This window comes from Dama dama, chromosome 6 (genome assembly GCF_033118175.1).
Source record: "Dama dama isolate Ldn47 chromosome 6, ASM3311817v1, whole genome shotgun sequence".
Classification (NCBI taxonomy): domain Eukaryota; kingdom Metazoa; phylum Chordata; class Mammalia; order Artiodactyla; family Cervidae; genus Dama; species Dama dama.
The window spans coordinates 6,268,111-6,290,070 of NC_083686.1; the positions used below are offsets into that span (position 1 = coordinate 6,268,111).

General features: G+C 44.0%; 1 protein-coding gene across 12 annotated transcripts in view; it reads left to right on the forward strand.

Annotated features, from left to right (window-relative positions):
• PROM1 (prominin 1) overlaps nucleotides 1-21,960 on the forward strand; it is a 113,090-nt gene that overhangs the window by 43,226 nt on the left and 47,904 nt on the right. For 8 of the 12 annotated variants that reach the window (XM_061145466.1, XM_061145467.1, XM_061145472.1 and 5 more), the window contains 2 exons: nucleotides 2,391-2,446; nucleotides 11,119-11,324. The exons of 1 other annotated variant lie outside the window; for it this stretch is intronic. In XM_061145466.1, coding sequence (XP_061001449.1) covers nucleotides 2,391-2,446; nucleotides 11,119-11,324 — 262 coding nt within the window. Of the gene's footprint in view, nucleotides 1-2,390; nucleotides 2,447-9,593; nucleotides 9,726-11,118; nucleotides 11,325-21,960 lie in introns of those variants that run through there. 3 more of the 12 variants (XM_061145473.1, XM_061145474.1, XM_061145475.1) reach the window with 3 other exon arrangements.

Consider the following 21,960-nt stretch of genomic DNA (forward strand, 5'->3'; position numbering starts at 1 on the left):
GTCCATGGGGTCTCAAAGAGTCGGACACAACTTAGCAACTGAACAGCAACAGCACTGAAGTGATACTGTTTTGCATATACTTGGAGTAAGTAAAATATTAAAGTTAATCTTAAAAAATGTTTAAAAATATTTGTATAACCTTGACATGGTAGAAATCTTTTGGGGGACTGGACTGCAAGGCATGTGAGATCTTAGTTCCCCGACCAGGGATCAAACCTCAGTCCCTGCATTGGACGTGTGGAGTCTTAACCACTGGATTGCCTGGGAAGTCCCTAAAATTAATCTTAAATTAATTACCTTTTTAAATGGAGCTCCTCGGAAATCTGAAATTACCTACGTGGCTCTTGGTGCTGCTTTAAACCACAGGAACAGAGATGTCTGTGCTCAGAGTCTTGAGACGGGTTTTTGGCCAGCACAACAGAGTGAGGCCTCTGCTTGAGCAACACTTGTCAGGTGTGTGCAGGCGAAGCAGAGAGATTGGTCCAAGGCCAGAGGATACCTGTGGCCTTCTGGCCCCGGGTTGCCCCTGTGGGACCTTGGAGAAGCTCTAGGGTTCCCCGGGCCCCTGCCAGCCTGAAAATCCCTGTTCCTGCATCACATGTGTCTGCTCCACGCATCTGGGAAGCGGTTTTCCAGAAGGAAAACCCTCACATGTCCTGTGGGCACGTGACTTGCTTTGTTTCCTGGCCTGTACATCTGAACATCTTTGGTTTAAAACAGGCTTCACCCTGGGGTTGCCTTTGCCCCCCTGTTAGTGCACTTTGGAAGCGACCGTGCAGGACCCAGAACATCCCAGATGCTCACTCTTGGGGCAGGAGACAGTGGGCAGTGTGGGATGGGCCCCCACCAGAGGAAGGGCGACCTGGGCTGGGGTCACAGCTTTTAGACATCATCCTCCCTATCAGCGCATCGTGGGTGCTCAGCCACTCAGTCGTGTCTGACTTTTTGTGACCCCATGCACTGCAGCCCGCCAGGCTCCTGTGTCCATGGAATTTTCCAGGCAGGAATCCTGGAGTGGGTTGCCATTTCCTCCTCCAGGGAATCTTCCCAACCGAGGGATGGAACCCACTTCTGCATTGGCAAGTGGATTCTTTACCACTGAGCCACCTGCCGTCTGCCGCGCTATGTCATTACTAGATGGGTGGATCGGGATACAACGTAGCTCCAGACCTACATGAGAGTTTTTAAATGCCCCAAATGATCATGTCCAGAAACATCCAACTTTGCTTACTGTTTCCGGATTTTCATGCACTGCTTGGAGGTGGGGAGGGACATTTCATGCTGAGAGCTCTTGGTAGTGGACTTCCCTGGAGGTCCAATGGTTGAGACTGAGGTGTGGGTTCGATCCCTGGCCAGGGAGCTAAGATCCAACATGCCTCTGGGCCAAAAAAACCACAACATATAAACAGAAGCAATATTGTAACAAATTCAATAAAGACTGGAAATGGTCCACATCAAAAAAAAAAAAAAATCTTAATAAAGGAGCTCTTGGATTAGGTTAATTGTAAATTCCTTTGATTTGTAAAATATCATGTAAATGTGGGATTATTAAAGACTAAATTACATCTGTGTTTCCAAGTAAGAATTCGCAGTTTCATGGGCTGTGGGACAAAAACCTCTAGGGATACATGGAGTCACAGTTCACTAAGGAAATCTGATGTCACTAACCTGCGTGCAACTGTTACTGCATTTTCCAACTAAAAACAGAAAATCACATTTACAGTTTAGATCTTCATTCTTTCCTAAGGCTGGTTGCTGTCTGTCCAGTTTGGATTACATAAATTAACCGGCAAAATTCAAGCACACCGGTCACATTAAAACTTTAAACCCTGCAATTCAGTGTCCTGTCAACGTGTTCATATAGACAAGGGTTGGCAGACTTGTTTTGTGAAGGGCAAGGTAGTAAAGATTTGAGGCTTTGAGGACCATATCGTTTCTGTTGCTCAGCTCTTGCAGTTTGTATGACTGAGCAACCAGAGTCAACATATGGGTGTGGCCGCATTGGAAATTTAAAAAGAAATAATTAAACTTGATTTATTGACAAAAAAGAATTGGTGACTTCAGTGTAACATTTTATCAGTGAGTATTAAGTAGGTGCATGTAGTTTGTTGGTAAATATGAAGGCGTCTTGTGAAAAGCTGAAAACTCTTAAAAATGGCAACCCTCCAGTTCTGCCAACTAGCAAAACTTTAGGTCAAAAATATCTGCCCTCCATTCTTTGATTGATTAGAGCCTCATTAGCTCAATTATTTACCTACTTAAGAAAGAGAAATAAAAGTATACTATGTCGCAGTTCAATAATTTGTGAGCACATATTTTCTAAATAACCTTTTTATCTTTTTACTGAAAAAGTAATCTTGCTATTGTTTTGTGGCTTTTTTTCCCCCCAGATATTTTAAGAAATATTATACAGAAGAAGTTTGACCCCTCAAAGGAGTATGATAAGGTAATTTTGGATTGATGTATTTGTTATCAGAAAATGAGTATGAGCAAAATATTGGCTGACTTGAAAGTTAATCTTTAAATAACCAGTTATCTGTGAATTTAGCTAATATCTTGACCTAGAAGTTTTATGGAATATTGAAACACCTTTTAAATCCCATTTGAACTACAGAAATTTCAAAGGTGGCATTTACAGAAATACTCACCTTTTAAGCTGTATTTTATTGAAAATCTAAAAGTTCCTTTAATGAAGTCTTACACTATTTTTTTTTTTAAGCAAGGGAGGAGACCTCTAACAAATGGAGTGGTTTGAACATCCCTAGAAGCAGGGACGCATACTTGTAACACATGCATGCGCACGTGTAGAGGAGAAAGAGTGAATTCTGACCAGAGTGCTTCCACGAGGAGGTGACTCTGGTAAAGCTGAGAAGGGCTGGAGTGGGTGGGAGGTGGCTTTGCGGGGGCCCAGGCTGCGGGGACCACGTGAGGGGAGGACGAGGTGTGAGAGGAGGAAGCCCACAGATGGAGCCGGTGGATGAGGGGAGAGGAAGGCCGGGTGAGCTGGGGCCAGGGCAGGGCAGGGCCTGGAAGGCCCCGCTCAGGTGAGCGGCCAGTATTGTCAGAAAGGACCCAGGCACCTTCACGTCTCTGCTTAACTCCAAGGTTAGCATTAGGGTTAGGGTGCTGTGAATTCACCGTTTGCATCCACAAGATTAACTTCCTTCAAGAGACAAATGTGTTCTTTCTGATTCTGGCTTATGATGAATGCCAGTTGTCGGTAAAACAAACAGGCAAATGTTTGTTGCCATGAATGTTAGGATAATAAAGATTAATTGAATCTGGTTGTCAAGCTATTAGTCCTGCAGGGTCAGACTGCCCATTCCAGCCTTTCCTGGTATGAGGGTGGTTGTCAAGACAACAATCAAAGGGACCAGCAGGACTTTTATTTATTTAATGGCCAGCATGACAGATGTGAATGAAAGTGTCCCCGGTGGGTGTGAGGGCCCTGCACCAGGAGGGCAGTTAACCCTCCTTGCCTGACGGTGGGAACAATGGCTGCATATTCTCAATTTGCAGTAAAATGACAGTCAAGACAAAACTGAATGTAAAAGCCAAGAGGAAAGCCTCATTTCATGGCCGTTTATGTGTATAAAAGGAAATGAGCCGTTTACTCCCTGGTGCCTGCAGCCTGCCCTAATACCTCGGAAAGCATCTTTATTCTTCAGTTCCACTGGCTTCATTTATATCTTGCAGACATGATGCCCCGTGTCTGCCTGCCTCCCTGGGCAGAATAAAATGACTGCTGCTCTCATATTTATGTTAAAAATTTGCATGCCATTAGCAGCCCAGCCGGAATGCCCGTTAGCCCTGCAGAGGCATGGGAGGGGGTGAGCGGCCGAGCTTCATCTGGGCCAGGCCTGGGGGTCTAGGGCCTTGGACCCTGAGGTGACTCTGAGCAGCCTGTTGAGCATGACCTGGCATTGGCTGCCACCACCCCTGGACGAGTCCTCTGTGGTTGGCTTGATGTTAGACCTGGAGTTCCTGTAGACTTGGGGGCCCCTCGTTCCTGATTTCCTCTCCACCTCAGGCATCTTTACAAATAGATAAACACTGCTGGGGTGGAGAAAGGAGACAGAACTGGGCCCTTGTGAATGAATGGACTCCTACCCTAAACATGGAACTGGGTCACGTTTCCCAGTTATCCAGAGAGAAGGATTTGGTTAAACAAAGACACCCAGGAGGCCAGGGCGCCTTGGGAGGGGAGCTTTCTAATTGGCCTTAGTTAGGTAAATGCTGTCCTGAAGCAGAGCCTGAGTCAAGGACTTCAGAGCGAGTCGCTTATTTGGGAAGTTCTGGGAACCCTGGCTGGGGAGTGGGAGGTGAAACTGGAGGGAGGGCAGCCTACAGGGGGTGTGTCATTCCACCACCCACCACAGGGGGCGACAGAGCTCCGTCCCGTAGAGCAGCTGCCCTGGACCCGGTGGACTAGCCCACCCGAAGGGGCGGGGGCTGCGCACTCCCTGCACGGAGACTGAAGAGGCGCCGTAAGGGCCGCTCGGGGCAGGGGGCGGTATTAATCCCTGAGCACTCTGACCTTCCATGGTTCTGGAAGATGCCTTGGAGCACGAGTACCAGCAGTAAGAAGTCTGGGGAGACACACGGAGATGGCTAAAGGTCTCGGGACTCGGGTGGACTCCACAGCATCCTCTATGCTGGCCATGCCCACTGGGTGTGATATACGCAGTCACACAGGGACCCTCTGTCCAGCTGAACGGCCCTTGGGAGTCCTTCAGCTGTCCATGTCCTGAGTTCGTTTCATCTCCTGGTGAGCCCACAGTAGCCGGGGCAGCTGAGTTGGTGATCTCTGGACGGGCCCTTTCAGGGAACTTCATCCCTTGGGAAGTTGGAAGCTGTCAATAGGTGTAGACCTTGTGTTCCAAGGGGCAGCCTTGACTCTGAATGGAAATATGACTCCTTCCCATGAAACTGCCTCCTCCTTCCACCTCAGCTGAACATGCAAAGTAGTACTTGAAGATCTGTGGTCTCCTTCTCCTCCAGAGATTTTTTTAAAACACGTTTTCTCCCTTTATTTAATGTATTCACTTAATGAGTATTTACAGAGCACACACTAGGAGCAATGCATAATAGGAGGACAAGCATGTGAAAGTAATGTCTTTACTCCAAGAATTTGCAGTTGGTGAAAAGGAGGTCGTGAGGTTAGACTTGTGTATGCTTGGACATTGTGAGCTGAATTGTGTCCAAAACTCATACGCTGAAGTGCTAATCCCCTGTGGCTCAGAATGGGATTGTATTTAGAGGTAAGGTCTTTAAAGGGGTGATTATGTCAAAATGGGGTCATTCTGGTGGGTGTTAATCTAGTCTGACTGGTCTCCTTCTAAGAAGAGATTAGGACACAGACAAAGTCTCTGTGGGGACAGGAAGAAGATGGCCATCTGCAAGCCAAGGAGAGTGGCATTAAAAGAAACTAACCCCACCCACACCTTGACTTTAGGCTTTCCAGCCTCCAGAACTATGAGAAAATAAATTTCTGTTCTTCAAGCCACCCAGCCCTGGTATTTGGTTATAGCAGCCCTAGCTGACTGGTGCAGTAGACACCTGGAAGGCAAGATGGAGAGGGATACATATGCCATGAGAAGTTCAGATCCAGGGCGGTGAACGTGCTGAGGATGGAAAGTGTACTGGCGCTTGGGGAAATCAAGAAAGCCTCCAGAGTGGCACTGGCGTGTAAGGGACTTTACAGTGGCATCCTAAGGTGACTCATTGGGAAGAGCGGCTTCCATTCGAGTATCTTGAGCTGTGAGAACAGAGGGTGAGAGCCCCTGAGCTGCACCTTTTACCTATGAAACCATGAAAGATTACTGTGTGCAATTCCCCCGGCCAGAAATGGTCAGGCAGAAGTGGAAGACCTGGATCGGAAGACAATTTGGAGTTATGGAGCCGTGAGGAAATCTGAGGACCAGACAGATGAAGCTGTAGAAATCCGAGAAACAACTTGAATAACCCTTTTTTTTTTTTAAACTTGTGTTTAGGTTTTTATTCTTTATTTAAATGAATTTATTTTTATTGAAGGATAATTGCTTTACAGAATTTTGCTGTTTTCTGTCAAACCTCAACATGAATCAGCCACAGGTATACATAAATCCCCTCCCTTTTGAAGCTCGCTCCCATTAAATAACCCTCGTTTGCTAGCATTTGCGTAGTATGGGCTCCATGGCAGGAACCCGAGAACGTGCTTTGCAAATAGTAACTCTTAGTGTTCACAGGAGTAGACTACCCGAAGCAGAGGTGTTTAGGTCGCAATTAAATACATTCATCCATTCCGTCCTGAGCTTTCGGCATGCAGGGCGTGAGCCAAGCCCTGGGCTTGTGATGCAAAATGAGCTATGCATAGCAACCCTGATATGGAAGAATACATTTCCCCTGGGGACCAGCGGGTGTCAGCCAGCCCCTCCACAGACTCTCCACCTGCTGGCTGTAAACAAGGGAAATAGTGCAGCATCACTTGTCTCACTGTTCACTTGGGGTTTCTGCAGGGAGAACCTCACAGCCTAGCTCGTCAGAATGGTGCCTGCTCAGTTAAAGGACAAGGTTCCTGTCTTCAAGGAATGCACGGTATCAGATAATTTAGGTGGTGACTTAGGATCACCTCGCATCGATGACCCATAAGTGTCACCCACACCTCTAAAACTTTTCAGGGGATGTTCTCCCCAGCCTCCTGCCCCCCTCCCACCTGCCATCTTTTATATTCTGAGCATCAGTGTCGGCAGGACTTCGAGTCTCCTTGCGATGACTTCCTGAAGTGGTTTTCGTGTGGCCTTGGTTCAGCTCCACTCCAGCCTCTTGGCTGATGCTCCTCTAGACTCAGCTGAGCTGGATCCTCCTCATTCTTTTCATCCCTCAGTTACTACGCTTCCCTGTCTTGGATGAGATGGTTGGATGGCATCACCAACTTGATGATGAGTTTCAGCAAGCTCTGGGAGTTGGTGATGGACAGGGAAGCCTGGCGTGCTGCAGCCCAAGGGGTCGCAAGGAATTGGACACGACTGAGCGACTGAACCAAACTGGTCTTGGAGCTACCTCTGGGGTCAGGTGCAGGGCTTGGGACTGATTGCTAAGGCCTCAGTCCCGACCTCGCCGGAGCTAACTGTCTTGGGATACTGATTCGTCACTTTGTAAATGTCAGGTCATCAATCCAGGTGGGTTTGTGACGTTTGCAACCCAGCCTCCGTGTTTGCAGAAGTGTAACAATGACTGTCCCCGCTTCATACACAAACTGCCTCCCTCTTTTTTAAAAAAACAAGGGACAGTCTCATAACTTGAGCAGATCTCTCATCGTGGGAAGCTCATTACTTTGCCGTGGATCGGTCCTTGCCTGTCGCTGACAATCCCCCATCTCCGGACCACTGTTTAGGGATTGTTGGTCTTAGGCGATGTTGCTCCTTCTCTGTTCTCTCCATTAGCTTGTCTGATTGTGATCCGGCACCTCTCATAAGACAGGTCCCGGACCGAGCACCTGGGAGAGACGGTGAGTGTGATGGTCACGGTCCTCACCATCCTGGGGCTGCAGGTCACATTGGAACCATCACTCCACACGATGGAAGGGCTGTAGTACCTTGAAAGGGCAGGTGTAGTACTCCATGGCAGCACGAAGGAAGAATGTACAACCAACCCAGACGTGGTCATCAGGACAGACTTCCTGGAGGAAGCAACATCCACACAGACTTGAGTTTCCTCAGGAGAAGAGTGATGGGAATAATGTTCAAGCAGGGGGGAGCTCCAAGTGAGGAAGGGAGAGAGAGCACAGGGCTTTCTAGGGACTCAAGTGGCCAAGGAGAAGGGGGCCAGGAAGCCAGGAGTAAGTAAGATAGGCCCACGTGGAAAAGTTTGAATTAAACCTGGTGGGACCCCGTGGCATGCTGCTAAGCAAGAGAATGACATCATTGGATTGTCATTTCAGAAAGGACACTTGGAAAGTGGAGCCTTGGGTTCTGGGGTTTAGGCAGCCCCGGACTCTGTTCTATGGGGACCACGTGGTTAGTGTGTTAAGCATTTGTAACTTTCTCTCTAATTCCTGGTCTGTAACTGATTAGCACACTGATGAAGAGCCTTTCAAGAAACCCAGCTGTAAATTCAAGTGGGGGTCCTAGAACTCGACTCTTCCCTGAAACACTGTTTCTCTCATAAATGCTCCTTCTCTCTCTCGATTCTCTCTGTGCGGGACGTTGATGTTCTCAGTGGCGGTTAATCGCTCCAGTAACATTTTCTGTTTTCTTGATGCATGCTGCCCGTGCTTGCACAAACTCTGCAACGGCTCTGCCCTCCTCAGCCAGAAAACGTAGTCTTGACTCTGAAGGTAACGCCCTTGCCTGCTGTTTGACGTTGCTCTGTGTAAAGCCCGCTGTGACGCTTTTGCCAGAATTCCCAGTTCCCTGTCCTCCCCACTGATGGTTTTTAAGTTGCTTCATTTTTGTTTCTGCCATCGTCTTCATCCTCTCTTTCAGCTCTAGTAGTCCAGGAAAGAATAAGAGACCATCTTGGCAAGATTAAAATTTCAATCTTCTCTTCAACGCAACCCACAAAGCCGTCCGGAGATCTTGGTGTATCAGGACAATATTTAGGTCCTTGCCAGATCTTGGCCAGACTTCAGTCTAGACGTGAACTCTGGAAATGACGTATCTTGTTCCAGATACTGTTCCACCCAGTATTTAGTCCTCCCTCGTGACTCAGATGGTAAAGAATCCGCCTACAATGCCGGGTTCGATTCCTGGGTTGGGAAGATCCTCTGGAGAAGATCCCCTGGAGAAGAATACCCACTCCAGTATTCTTCCCTGGAGAATCCCAAAGACAGAGGAGCCTGGTGGGCTACAGTCCATGGGGTCGCAAAGAGTGGGATACCACTGAGCGACTTTCGCTTCACTTCACTTCATTGGAAAGCTTATATACAAAATACAAAGTTCTTATCTGGAACTAAAGATAGTGCATCTAAAACATTTCAATACACCATCTCTCCTGGATTTGGGGTTCTCTGTCTCCTAGGATTCAGAAAGGATTTGAAATTCCTTTAGAAGTAGTAACAATTTTTAAAAATAGTTACAATGTAGAATACTTGCTGAGAAATGGTAGCAGAATAAGTAAGAGTTTGGTGTGTCTAGAGCTGGTTTTTCAAGTGGCCAGTGATGTGAATCCTCAAGGGAGGGTTACAGACCAGCAAGTAATGTCTCTGCATGGCCCTGGTGTCTGGTTTATTTTAAGGAGTATGTTTGATGAATGCATCAAAAATGCACTATTTTTCCTTTGTATCCTTTTAAGCTTATAGGATAAAGGATACCTAATTATATGGAATTAGGTAATATTCAAGTGCGTGTACACCTAGTTCAATGCTCATAATAAGCATTTGCCCACAGAGTTAGCTAATATTGATTGAACGTTTGCTGTGTGCTGGGCACTTTGCTAGTTGTTTACACATTAGCTCATTTAATTATCTGTCCCTCTCAATCTGCTAACGACGTTAACCCTAATGTAACATTTCCTGCTTTAGAGAATTAAAAGCCTCCTCTGCCGGGATTCAGAGCAGGTTCTCAGACTCCCAAGTTCAGTGCTGTCTCACAAGGACATCACATTTACTCGCAGGAACAAGACATGGGTTTCGTTTTCCTTTGCTCCGCTTGGCTTCAGAATGTCTTGCTCTCTCGCTGCTCCGTAGTTCAAACCGCCAACCTGTAGCTTTTCTGCATCCTTTCACAATGTCTTCCTTTATGTCGGTGAGTACTTGCCTGCAGGGACTGGAACGAGAACAAGTTTTATCCTCCTGGTGCGTTAATTTTTACTAGGCTGGAATAAAGCCAGCTCTGTTTATGAAAACAGGTTTTGGTCATGTGATTGTGTCTAGAAATTGGGCTCGTTAGGAACCTAGAGACTTATGAGATGAAGGCTGCTGAGCCCCAGCCCACCGGCCTGAAAGGGGCACGTATGGAGCGTCTGCTCGTACCAGGTACTTTCCTTGGCACCTTATCGCTAATTGCATATGATCTACAACATTCATGATGACCTTACAAGGTATGTATTTTTATTCTCAGTACCTGGGTGAGGAAACTATCATGTTTGATTTGGAAAGACAGAGACTTTTTCCCTTAAATTTAGGTATATTCCAGATTCTTCTACAATGATGAATTTGTCATTAATTGATCCTATCCAAACTACTGTGAATCCTGAATAACTACTGCTGGTTCTGTCTTTCTGGTGAAAAACACCCTTGGTATGTGTGTGTGTTTAGTCGCTCAGTCGTGTCTGGCTCTGTGATCCCATGGACACCCATGGCTTGTTCTCTAAAGCCTTGCCAGGCCCGTCTGTCCACGGGACTTTTCCCAACAAAAATCCTGGAGTGAGTTGCCAATTCCTCCTCCAGGGGATTGGCTTTCCCACCCAGGGACGGAAGCTGTGTCTCCTGCATCTCCTGCTTTGCAGGCAGATTCTTTACGGCCGAGCCACCGGAGCTTATTCATCATGCAAGGAGTTCTGGCAAAATTTATCATGCCATTTGAAAACAAAGTACCTTTGAAAGTGAAAGTGGAACAATTAATCTCTCAGTCATATCCGACTCTTTGGGGTTGAAATTAAACAATTTGCAGCTTGACTTTGCATTTGGATATTTTCCTGGAAGTTGAAAGAAGGTCTTTTCCAGAACTGACTCACTGGATTCAGTGAGAAGAACTGACTCCCTGGAAAAGATCCTGATGCTGGGAAAGATTGAAGGCAGGAGGAGAAGGGAACTGACAGAGGATGAGATGGTTGGATGGCATCACCGACTCAATGAACATGAGTTTACGTAGGCTCCAGGAGTTGGTGATGGACAGGGAAGCCTGGCGTGCTGCAGTCCATGGGGTCACAGAGTCGGACACGACTGAGCGACTGAACCGACTGACTGAAAGAAGGTAGCAACTGCTTGATCCCATATTCTGACAACTGAAATCTCTGCATCCTTTGTTTCAGGAAGGATCTTCAAAGTGGACACACACACACACACACACACACACACCCCTGAGGCTTTAAGCCATGATGGCAAATAGGTTAAAAAGCATGAAATGTTTACACTGTGGAATGTTCTCTGTGTAACTGGTGTCACAGTCTTTGCTGTTTCTTTTGTTTGACTTGCAGATTATCTACTATGAGATCGGGGTTATTATCTGTGCTGCCCTGGGATTGCTGTTTATTATTCTGATGCCTCTGGTGGGATTTTTCTTTTGTCTGTGTCGTTGCTGTAACAAGTGTGGTGGAGAAATGCACCAGCGTCAGAAGAAAAATGGTCCCTTCCTCAAGAAGTGTTTTACAGTTTCCCTCCTAGTGACCTGTGCGTTCATGAGGCAAGTGGAACCGTGGACCACAGCCGAGTGGGTCTGAGGCTGATGGGCAATGCTTGTGTTTACCTGTTAAGCGCATGAGCTTGAACCACACGAGAATACAGAAACAGGAAAAAGAAAGAAAAAAAGAAAACCAGCAAAGAGAGCAAAGACGCTTGTCCCGAGCCTCACTGTAAACAGAAGTTGGCAGTGTCATTGGACCGCTCGAGTTTAGGTGATAAGCCAACCTCGTGGTATTTTTTTCATTTTGAAGACATCTGAATAAAGTCTGGGCCTGCAGAAAGCATCGCCTTTCAGGACAGCACCTCCTTCCTCTTAAATAGCTCTCTCGAGACAGGGACCATGCAGGACGGCAGAGCAAGTATTTACTAGCTGATCTTTATGTCCCAAGGGATCTTTTTTTAAAAAGTTCTGTTTTGTTTTTTTAAATTGAAGATCAGTTGATTTACAGTATGTTACTTTCAGATGTATAGCACAATGATTCAGTTATATGTACCTATGTGTGTGTATATATATATATATATATTATATATATACACACATATATTCCTTTTCAGATTCTTTTCTTTTAAACATTATTACAAAATATTGAGTATAATTCCCTGCACTCTACAGATGGGTAGCGTCCTTGAATTGGGAGATTTAGAATATTGTTGGACGGAATTAGCTTCCTAATCATATAGCCAGTTTTCTTGATTTTTACAATTATCCTGGAACCCTGTCTTCCCTTTTTTTTTTTTTTTTTAAAGTTTGTTCAATGTAGATTCTTACTGTGAGAAAGAATCTGTTCACTATACCTCTCTCCCCTTTGAAAACGATAATTACGCTTGCAGTCACAGGTTCTTGAGAGAATGATCTTCACAACTGTGACTCAGAGTAGGGAATGAGTGTGTGGGCATGGGGTAGGGCTTGGGATGAACCGGGGGGTTGAGATTGGCGTGCGTGCACCGCCGCGTGTAAAGCAGAGAGTGGAAATGAGCTGCACAGCCCAGAGACCCCCGCTCGGGGCTCTGTGACGGCCGAGAGCGTTGGGATGGGCGTGCAGTGTGGGAGGGAGGCCCAGGAGGGATGGGAGACGTGTGTACGTGTGGCTGAGTCACTTCACTGTATGGCAGAAACTTACACGACATTGCGAAACAGCTGTACCCCAGTTTAATGAAACACAGCATCAAGACTATTACTGAGTTAAAAATAAGTAACACATACATAAATCTAGAAATCTAGCTCCTTCAGGGACTTCTCGGGTGGTCCAGTGGTTAAGACTCTGTGCTTCCAATGAAGGGGTTGTGGGTTCGATTCCTGGTCAGGGAACTTAAGATCCTACATGCTGTGCATGTAGTGTGGCCAAAAATAAAATAAAATTCAATAAAAAAAAAAAAAAAATAATGATCTAGCTCCTATAGTGTACCATGTTCTCTAAACATTTCCTTCAGTGTTTCGCATGGCAGTCTGGAGGCAGGTGCCTGTACCCTAGTGATGCATTACCCAGTTATAGAATTTGCCTATTTCTGGTTCTGTCAGTGTTCTTTCTTTTGGAAATGATATGGAACGCTCTCTTGAAGCCTGGAGCACATTTCATGACTTAGGATGTTTCTCCGGCAGCCCCTGCTGCTGCCAGAAGTCTTCAGTGGACTGACGAATCAGGACACTGCTTTTAAGCTGAGGACAATTGTTGTGTAGTCACAAATTTGTGTCCGACTCTTTTGTGACCCCATGGATTGTAGAGCTCCAGGCTCCTCTGTCCATGGGATTTCTTGAGTCCAAATCAGATTCCTTCAAAAGGAGTGTGCTTCATGATCTTGGCACCCTGGTGGTGATATTTGGGCGTCTCTCCACATTCCTTCATCCATTCAATGAGCGTGTCATATCCAGAAATAAAGTGCCTGTAACATGAGCGATGCTGAGCTTCAAGGAGTCCCAGAGATAGTGAGGAGTGGAGAGTCACTTCCTCCTTGATGTGTCTGCAAGCATCTCAGTTGCTTGATAGCCGTGAGAAAGATTTTTCAAGTTTCGCTAAAGAACTGATATTGGGGAATTTAAGCAGAAAACAGACATCAAATAGAACAATTTAAAGCTCAGAAGTTCTGGCTGCAAACCAGAGAAGAAAAGTTCTTTAAGTGTGGGCATCAGTAGAGGCACGGAGAGAGGTACTCTTTGGGGAACTAAGAGTTCCCCAGCTGATTTCGCGCAGCTTGGTTTGACCACCAGGGAGTTTGTGTGTGCATTTTGTGCGCAAGGCAGGGCTGTGGGTCCGCTCTCTCTTTCCTGTTTCCCTGTGTGCCTCTGTCTCTTGGTTTGTAATTTGAATCTGGCTGCTTTCGCCCACTGAACTCTGAAAGGCAGCTTAAGGCTGGGGCGATGGTGATTCCAGATGTCCCCAGGCTCTCTGCTTGGTGTTTGAAGTGTTTTCAGGAATGTACAGACCCTACAGCTGGGGCAGTAGCTACCAGAGGAATGTCAGTGACCGCCCAAGACAAGTCAGAGCCTGTGCATTTCCTTGAAGCCTGAAGCTTACATCCTTCATTCATCCAGAGTCTTGAACTGTGGTCCCTCTTCCTCTCTACACACCCCGGGACACCAAAGATGAGGTTCAGGTGACAAAGTGTCTTTTGAAAATACTTGTCCGAGGGGCTTCTTGTTAGCCTGATTACTTAATAGTTTTTACTTCATGTAGATACATGTTATGTAAAGATATATAAATGTTACAGCTTCAGTGTCAGCAATAAGCTTGGCTTTCATTTTATATAAAATGAATGCTACATAAATTTTTTTATTCTTGAGGACTCAGACTCATCAAACACATTTAGATGAGTTTTTTTTCCTCTCTTGAGTATATTTTAGTTTAGAAAATCATTTTAAAAAATACATCTGTGATTCTATAATCTTCTGTATATTCAGTGAAGATATTTTGCCCACTCAAGTAAAATGTATAATTTAATATCATAATTTTAAATTCAATATAATTAAACCAGAGTGAATCTACTCTTTGAGGCTGTGACACATTTTAAATTAATTTATTTCACATAATACATTGAATTTATATACAAATTATAGATAGGTCTAAATAAGAGGAGTATTAAAATTGTTTTGTTTACCTTAAATTCAGACTAGAAATTTAAACTTCTTTACTTTGAATTTAAAAAATTTAAATAGTGACTTTAAGTCATCCTTTTAGAATATCTACTTGTTTGTATTTTCTTCAACATCATGAGTTGTTTTAAATGTTTGCAAGTAAACAAAACCAGCCAAGAAGATTAAAAACCAGAGGAAAACAGAAATATCTATACTATGACTAGAAAAAAAGGAGGAGGAACTATGTCCATAAAATCAGAATATTAGATAAAATAAGAGGAGAGTGAGTGTCCACAAAATCAGAAGGCAGAAGGAGAGAGAAAAAGAGATGTTAGCGTATGCTTCCAAAGACCTCAGCAGAGATTGAATACTACTGATATTTAATCTTTGTATGTGATTTTTTTAATAAGTCCTTTCAGGAGCCCAGAGCAGTCCATTTGCCCTTTATCAGGTTCAGTCCCATTTTGTGGTTCTATACTAAGTGTTACATTCAAAAAGAAGTTGGTTTTTAAGTGTCTCGTTTTTTTTTTTTTAATACATCCTATTTTGCAAAATTTTTAAAAATCTTTTCTTTCTAATTGAGAAAAGCATAGGTGTCAAGGAGAAAGATCCCCTGGTATATGTGGAATGTATGTGGTCGTGTTCTTTCTCCTTTTGAGCTTTTCCCAAGGCAGCTGTGGAATGTTCGAATTCCACAGACCCTGATGTATGTTTACGTAAGTCTCTTTGACGATCAGCAGTAGATTACATCACCCCGTCTTACGGTAGACTCTAAGCAGATGTGTCTCGCTCCAGAAAAAAAACAGGTTTTCTCTCCTTTCTTTCCTTTGCATTTATCATCACTGAATTTTTCAGAATTTCAAAAAGGTTGTAAGCAACAACAAAAGGGACATCTGCGCCTTTCTTTCTCCAGCATGCAGTTGTTGCCGAGCGTACCAGTCAGCTTTTGCCAGGTACTGGGGTGAAAACTGAATCCCAGTCATTTTCAGGTGGCTCTTTTCAAAGTTCATTTTTGTTGTTGGTCTTAGGATGTGATGTCAATTCCGGGTTTGGAGGCCACAAACTTCTAGAAAAGAAATCGAGCTAGCATGCCTGGAAAATCATGAGACTTTTTAATGAGAGGGCTAGTTATTTAAAAATGAAGCTGAAATTGAAAAGGTATCTTTAAAAAGTAAGAGGTCAGTTACAAACTTAAAGCATTTATTTGGCTCTTATTGGCAAACTTCATTGTCAGTAGGAATTGGTAGAAAAAAATTGCTACCCATCTTAAAGGTTTAGAAACTCTAAAAAACTTTTAAACATTTACTTTTAAGTGTATATGAGGGAAAAGTAGTCTGTCCATGTAAAATATAGAAAGTGTCATGTTATATATCATAAAATAAATGCCCATCTTCTGCTAAAAACTTCAAGAGATTTTGTTGTACAACATAAAAGTATGTGTTTTGATAGCTTAAATGCTTTTTTTGTGTCAGTGCCAGAGAACTGATAGTCATTTGGCTATCATTTGATTGAAATCTTATTCCCTTTCTATGTGAGGTGAATCTCCCTCATTATCCTTAAATCCCAAGAGTTGACTGAAAGTGAAAGTGTTAGTCACTCAGTCATGTCTGACTCTGCCACCCCATGGATTATAGCCACCAGGCTCATCTGTACATGGAATTTAATTCCCCAGGCAAGAATACTGGAGTGGGTTGCCATTCTATTTTCCAGGGGTTCTTTCTGACCCAGGGATCAAACCCGGGTCTCCTGCATTGCAGGCAGATTCTTTACCACCTGAGCCGCTAAGGAAGCCCGATAGTTGACTACTGGTCATTAAAAAAAACAAAACCAAAATATTAATTCATGTGATTTTTTTTTTTTTTTTTTTTACCTAAAAGAACATTGAATAATAAGGAATGTCTGAACCAACAGCCACCTGCCCGCCCCCCTCCCCCAAATGTAACTTTTAAATTCTCTTGTTGTTTATTCCTAAGTTGTGTCCAACTCTTTTGAGACCCCATATACTGTAGCCCTCCAGGCTCCTCTGTCCATGGGATTTTCCAGGCAGGGAGACTGGGGTCAGTTGCCATTTCCTTCTCCAGGGGATCTTCCTGACCCAGGGATCTGACTCTCCTCTCTCGCTTTGGCAGGCGGTTTCCTTACCACCGAGCCACCAGGGAAGCCCCCTTATTGCTCTGCTGTGCTGTGCTTAGTCACTCGTCATGTCCAACTCTCTGTGACCCCATGGACTGTAGCCTGCCAGGTCCCTCTGTCCAAGGGGGCTCTCCAGGCAAGAATACTGGAGTGGTTTGCCCAGGGATCAAACCTGGATCTCCTGCATTGCAGGCAGATTCTTTAGCATCTGAGCCACCAGGGAAGCCCAAGAATACAGGAATGGGTAGCCTATCCCTTCTCCAGTGGGTCTCCCACTTTGCAGGCGGATTCTCTACCAGCTGAGCTACCAGGAAAGCCCTCTTAATTCTCTATTTCTATTTGAATAAGAGTTATACAATTGGTTTGTGTAGTACTCAGAATTTTTTTTCTTTGATTTGCTGGTAGTATTTAAAAATAGGAAATTCTTTTTAAATAGGAAATTTTATTTAGATTCCCAGATTTTTGTGAATAATTGGAAGATCTGGCAACTCTGGTCTTCTTGCATCAAGGCAGCACTTACCAGAGGCACAGAGAATCTCTGCCATCACCACCTGTGATCTCCCAGCTCCCCCAGTCCAGCCTACACAGTTTGCCCTTCATGCTTTCTGCCTGCCTGCATAGGCATTTGAATTTGCCATCTTTAATTTAAGTATAAAATTTGCAGTGAGTTGTGATTATGAAAATCAACTTTCAAAGTTGGCTGAATTCTATCCCAGAATTCTGTTTAGTACAGTTTTTGAAAAATGATCCATGGCTTTCATTTTAATTAGATTCATAACTGAGTAACAGAAATGTGTCTTTAAATATGTTGCATTGAAAGTCAGCTGTTTTTTTTTTTTGCAATGCCATCTTTCCTGATTTATGTTTGGAGTGAAGGCATTTATTCACTAAAGGGATGGTTTCTGCCTGGGACACTCTGAACCTATGGCTAATCTTCTAAATGGACCAGATGAAACAAAGCCCAGTCCTTAAATCCATCTACACCAAGCACCCACCTTGGACACAAGACACTGAATTACCCAAGGTTGACCAAGAAGCAGTTCCCACCTCTTTTTAGGGCAGTTCAGCACAGGTGGAAATAAGGCAAAAGAGAGTATGAAGTGAGACAAACCCCTCAGAACTTCAGGGTGAGCCTTCTGGGAGTTCAAGGCAAGGCGTTCTCCTATCCAGGGGATTCAGGGAAAAGTTAACAACAAAAACTGTTAGTTTGTAACCATCCAATGGAAGGTTCAAAGCAGTCCATCCTAAAGGAAATCAGTCCTGAATATTCATTGGAAGGACTGATGCTGAAGCTGAAACTCCAATACTTTGGTCACCTGATGGGAAGAACTGACTCACTGGAAAAGACCCTGATGCTGGGAAAAATAGAGGGCAGGAGGAGAAGGGGATGACAGAGGATGAGATGGTTGGATGGCATCACTGACTCGGACGTTAGTTTGAGCAAGCTCCAGGAGTTGGTGATGGACAGGGAAACCTGGCGTGCTGCAGTCCATGGGATTGCAAACAGTCGGACATGACTGAGAGATTTAAACTGACTGAATGGGAGGTTGGGTGTTGCAGATCATCCAGCCTGGACTTGAACTTGCTGCTTGTTTCCCAAGTGCACTTTGACTTATATGAAAAATGGGTCTGAAGAATGATGAATGACAAATAACTTGGACGTGATGGGGAAGAGCAAGGACCTCCCTTTGTGAAGTCCTCTGGTGGGCAGAGGTATCAGGTGGTGATCCTGACTTACCATATGGAGTGGTCGAAATTTGGTGTGGTAAGAAAAGCTGCAGGAATATTACTATAATTCAACTTTTTTTTTCCTTCTGTTGACATTACTTCAAAGTTGCTGTTTTGGGCTGTTTGGCCTTATTTTGTATGAATATATCATTTATTAATAATAGCCGTTATTGCTCTTGCAACCCACTCCAGTATTCTCACCTGGAAAATTCCATGGACAGAGGAGCCTGGGGGGCCCCAGTCCATGGGGTCGCAAAGAGTCAGACACGCCTGAGGGACTGAGCATTATTGCTCTGGTATAATTTCAGCCTCATAAATACTAATGCAAGCTTAAGACAGGCAAAAGTGGATTCTAAGGTGGTCCTCCAAGTGCCAGAGACTATTGTTAATTTCATTTTTAAAGATTATCGTCAGCATGAATGCAAATGTAAAATCCTGGAGCCCTCATGGACACCCAGTACCGCCCTCCTTTGTCTCAGAAGCACTGGTCTAGTGGCTTTTATAGTTTTGTGATACGAACGGACGCTCATGAGCAAAGGACTTTGTCAGGCTCACACAGTGTGTGTTGTTGGCAGTTGTGGGACCAGACCCCGCGTCTCCTGTTCCTGCTCCAACGCGGTCTGCTGCACTTGTTAACCACAAGAAATAGTTTCAGCATTCTCTTATAGACTGTTGGGGGTTAGTGTGGAATGATTGCACAATACTACACATCTATGTAATATTGCTATGGGAAAGTATTTGTTGTTTTGAAATTTTTAATTTTTTAATTGAAGTATAGTTGATTTACAGTATCGTGTTCACTTCAGGTGTACATACAGCAGAGTGACTCAATTATACATACACATACATACATATAATTATATATGCTGCTGCTGCTAAATCGCTTCAGTCATGTCCAACCTTGTGTGACCCCATAGACGGCAGCCCACCAGGCTCCCCCGTCCCTGGGATTCTCCAGGCAAGAACACTGGAGTGGGTTGCCATTTCCTTCTCCAATGCATGAAAGTGAAAAGTGAAAGTGAAGTCGCTTAGTCATGTCCAGCTCTTAGCGACCCCATGGACTGCAGCCCATCAGGCTCCTCCATCCATGGGATTTTCCAAGCAAGAGTACTGTAGTAGGTTGCCATTGCCTTCTCTGTATACTTATATATAGATATAAGTATATATACACATATGTATGTGTGTGTGAATATGTGTGTGTATATATATGAAAGTTGCTTAGTCATGTCAGACTCTTTGCAACCCCATAGACTGTAGCCCGCCAGACTCCTCTGTCCATAGAATTCTCCAGGCAGGAATACTGGAGTGGGTAGCCATTCTCTTCTCCAATATATATTTATACACACACACACACACACACACACACATATATTTTTAGATTCTTTTCCCATATCAGTTCAGTTCAGTTCAGTAACTCAGTCGTGTCCAACTCTTTGTGACCCCAATGAATCGCAGCATGCCAGGCCTCCCTGTCCATCACCAGCTCCCAGAGTTTACTCAAACACATGTCTACAGAGTCGGTGATGCCATCCAACCATCTCATCCTCTGTAATCCCCTTCTCCTCCTGCCCCCAATCCCTCCCAGCATCAGGGTCTTTTCCAATGAGTCAACTCTTCGCACGAGGTGGCCAAAGTATTGGAGTTTCAGCTTCAGCATCATTCCTTCCAATGAACACGCAGGACTGATCTCCTTTAGGATGGACTGGTTGGATCTCCTTGCAGTCCAAGGGACTCTCAAGAGTCTTCTCCAACACCACAGTTCAAAAGCATCAATTCTTCAGCACTCAGCTTTCTTCACAGTCCAACTCTCACATCCATACATGACCACTGGAAAAACCATAGATAGGTTATTACAAAATGCTAAGCATAATTCCCTGTGTTATATAGCAGGTCCTTAGGTCCTTGTTGGTGATTTATTTTATATATGGTAGTGTGTATATGTTAATCCCAACCTCCTAATTTACCACCCCCCTCCTCCTTTGGTAACCAGACCAGCCTTACTTCTTGGAATGACTCATGACCAAAATGGGACAAATGATTACTCATTTATGCAGGACTGAAAGGTGTCCTGGGAACAGTTGAGACTTGGTGCAAAAAAGACAGCTGGCCACCCTACTTGTTAAAATATTAATATATAATTCTTAAGATGCTGCTTTTGGTGAAGAAGAAGTGTTCATATTCTGAATCATATTTTTGCCTGAAGTTTGCATATTATTTGCAAAACTTTTTTTTAGAAACATAGTTACACCTTCTATTCTATGGTTACAAACTAAGAGTTCATTACAAACTAATTTTGTTAACTTCTGTAGTCTGTATTATGTTTACATAACTTCTTGCTGCCACCTAGTGGTTAAATCCAACAGGGCCTTGGGGATTAGCAGTTTTAAATGTAACATTTTAATGTTTAAAAGCTTTGACACAAAAACAAACCAGTTGGTCAAATTTGTCAAGAGATTGTTAGTAGTCAACATCAAGAGACCTTAGAATGATAAATACATAAAAGGGAGGCATATATATAAAATTTAAGACATATATAAATATGTATAAAATAAAATGTAGACCTTTCGGGTGGCTCAGAAAATACGGTTTTTATTTTCATGTAAAGCAGCTTTCATGCCAGATGTCTTTCATGTAGTGTGTGTGTAAAAATATTTATTTACTTATTATTTATTTGTTGTTTGCCACCAGTTGTGATGGTCAGGCTCAGTAGTTGAGGCAGACGGGTTTAGCTGCTGTATGGCGTGTGGGATCTTAGTTCCCTGACCAGGAATCGAACTTGTGTCCCCTACACTGCAAGATGGACTCTTAACCATTGAACCACCAGGGAAGTCCCTCATGCAGTGTTTTTGAAACTCTTTATTGAAGTACATCTTACATGGAGAAAAGTGTTCATATCATAAGCACACATGTATGAGTTCCCATGAAGTCAACACACTTGATTACGTCATTATCCACCCCTCCCCCAAATATAACTACTGACTTTTAGCTTCATCATTTTGCTTGATTTTGTACTCTGCATAAAATGGAATGACATAAGATGTACCCTGTTATGTGCAGCTTCTCATATAACATTTTAATGCTAAAGTAATTCATGTTTATTTTCAACCTGGACAATGTAGTAGCTAACAAACTAGATTAGTCAAAAGCATGGGAAAGCCCAAAGCAATCTTATGATTTTAGTATTTTTCCTGATAGTCTTCTTGAGGGAAGCAGTGGTATATATGTGGTACATGTGTGTGTATATGCACACGTGCTTCACAGAGTCTGCATACATACATTTGCATCTGCACAGAAGTGGGACTGTATTCCACACCCTGCCTTGTAACCTGTGTAACTTCTGTTCTCTCAACATTGTTCCATTTATGAGAGTCATCCTTAACAGAATGATGTATCTTTTAAAATGTATTTACTTTTAATCAGAGGACAGTTGCTTTACAATATTGTGTTGGTTTCTGCCATAATCAACATGAATCAGCCATAAGATACACATGTCCCCTCCCTCTTGAACTTTGCTCCTACCTCCCACCCCATCCTGCCTCTCGATTGTCTCGGAGAACCAGGCTGAGCTCCTTGCATCATACAGCAACTTCCCATTAGCTATGTGTTTTCCATAATGTAATGTATGTGTTTCCACGTTGCTCTCTCAATTCGTCCCACTCTCCCCTTTCCCCGCTGTGTCCATAAGTCTGTTCTCTGTGTCTGAGTC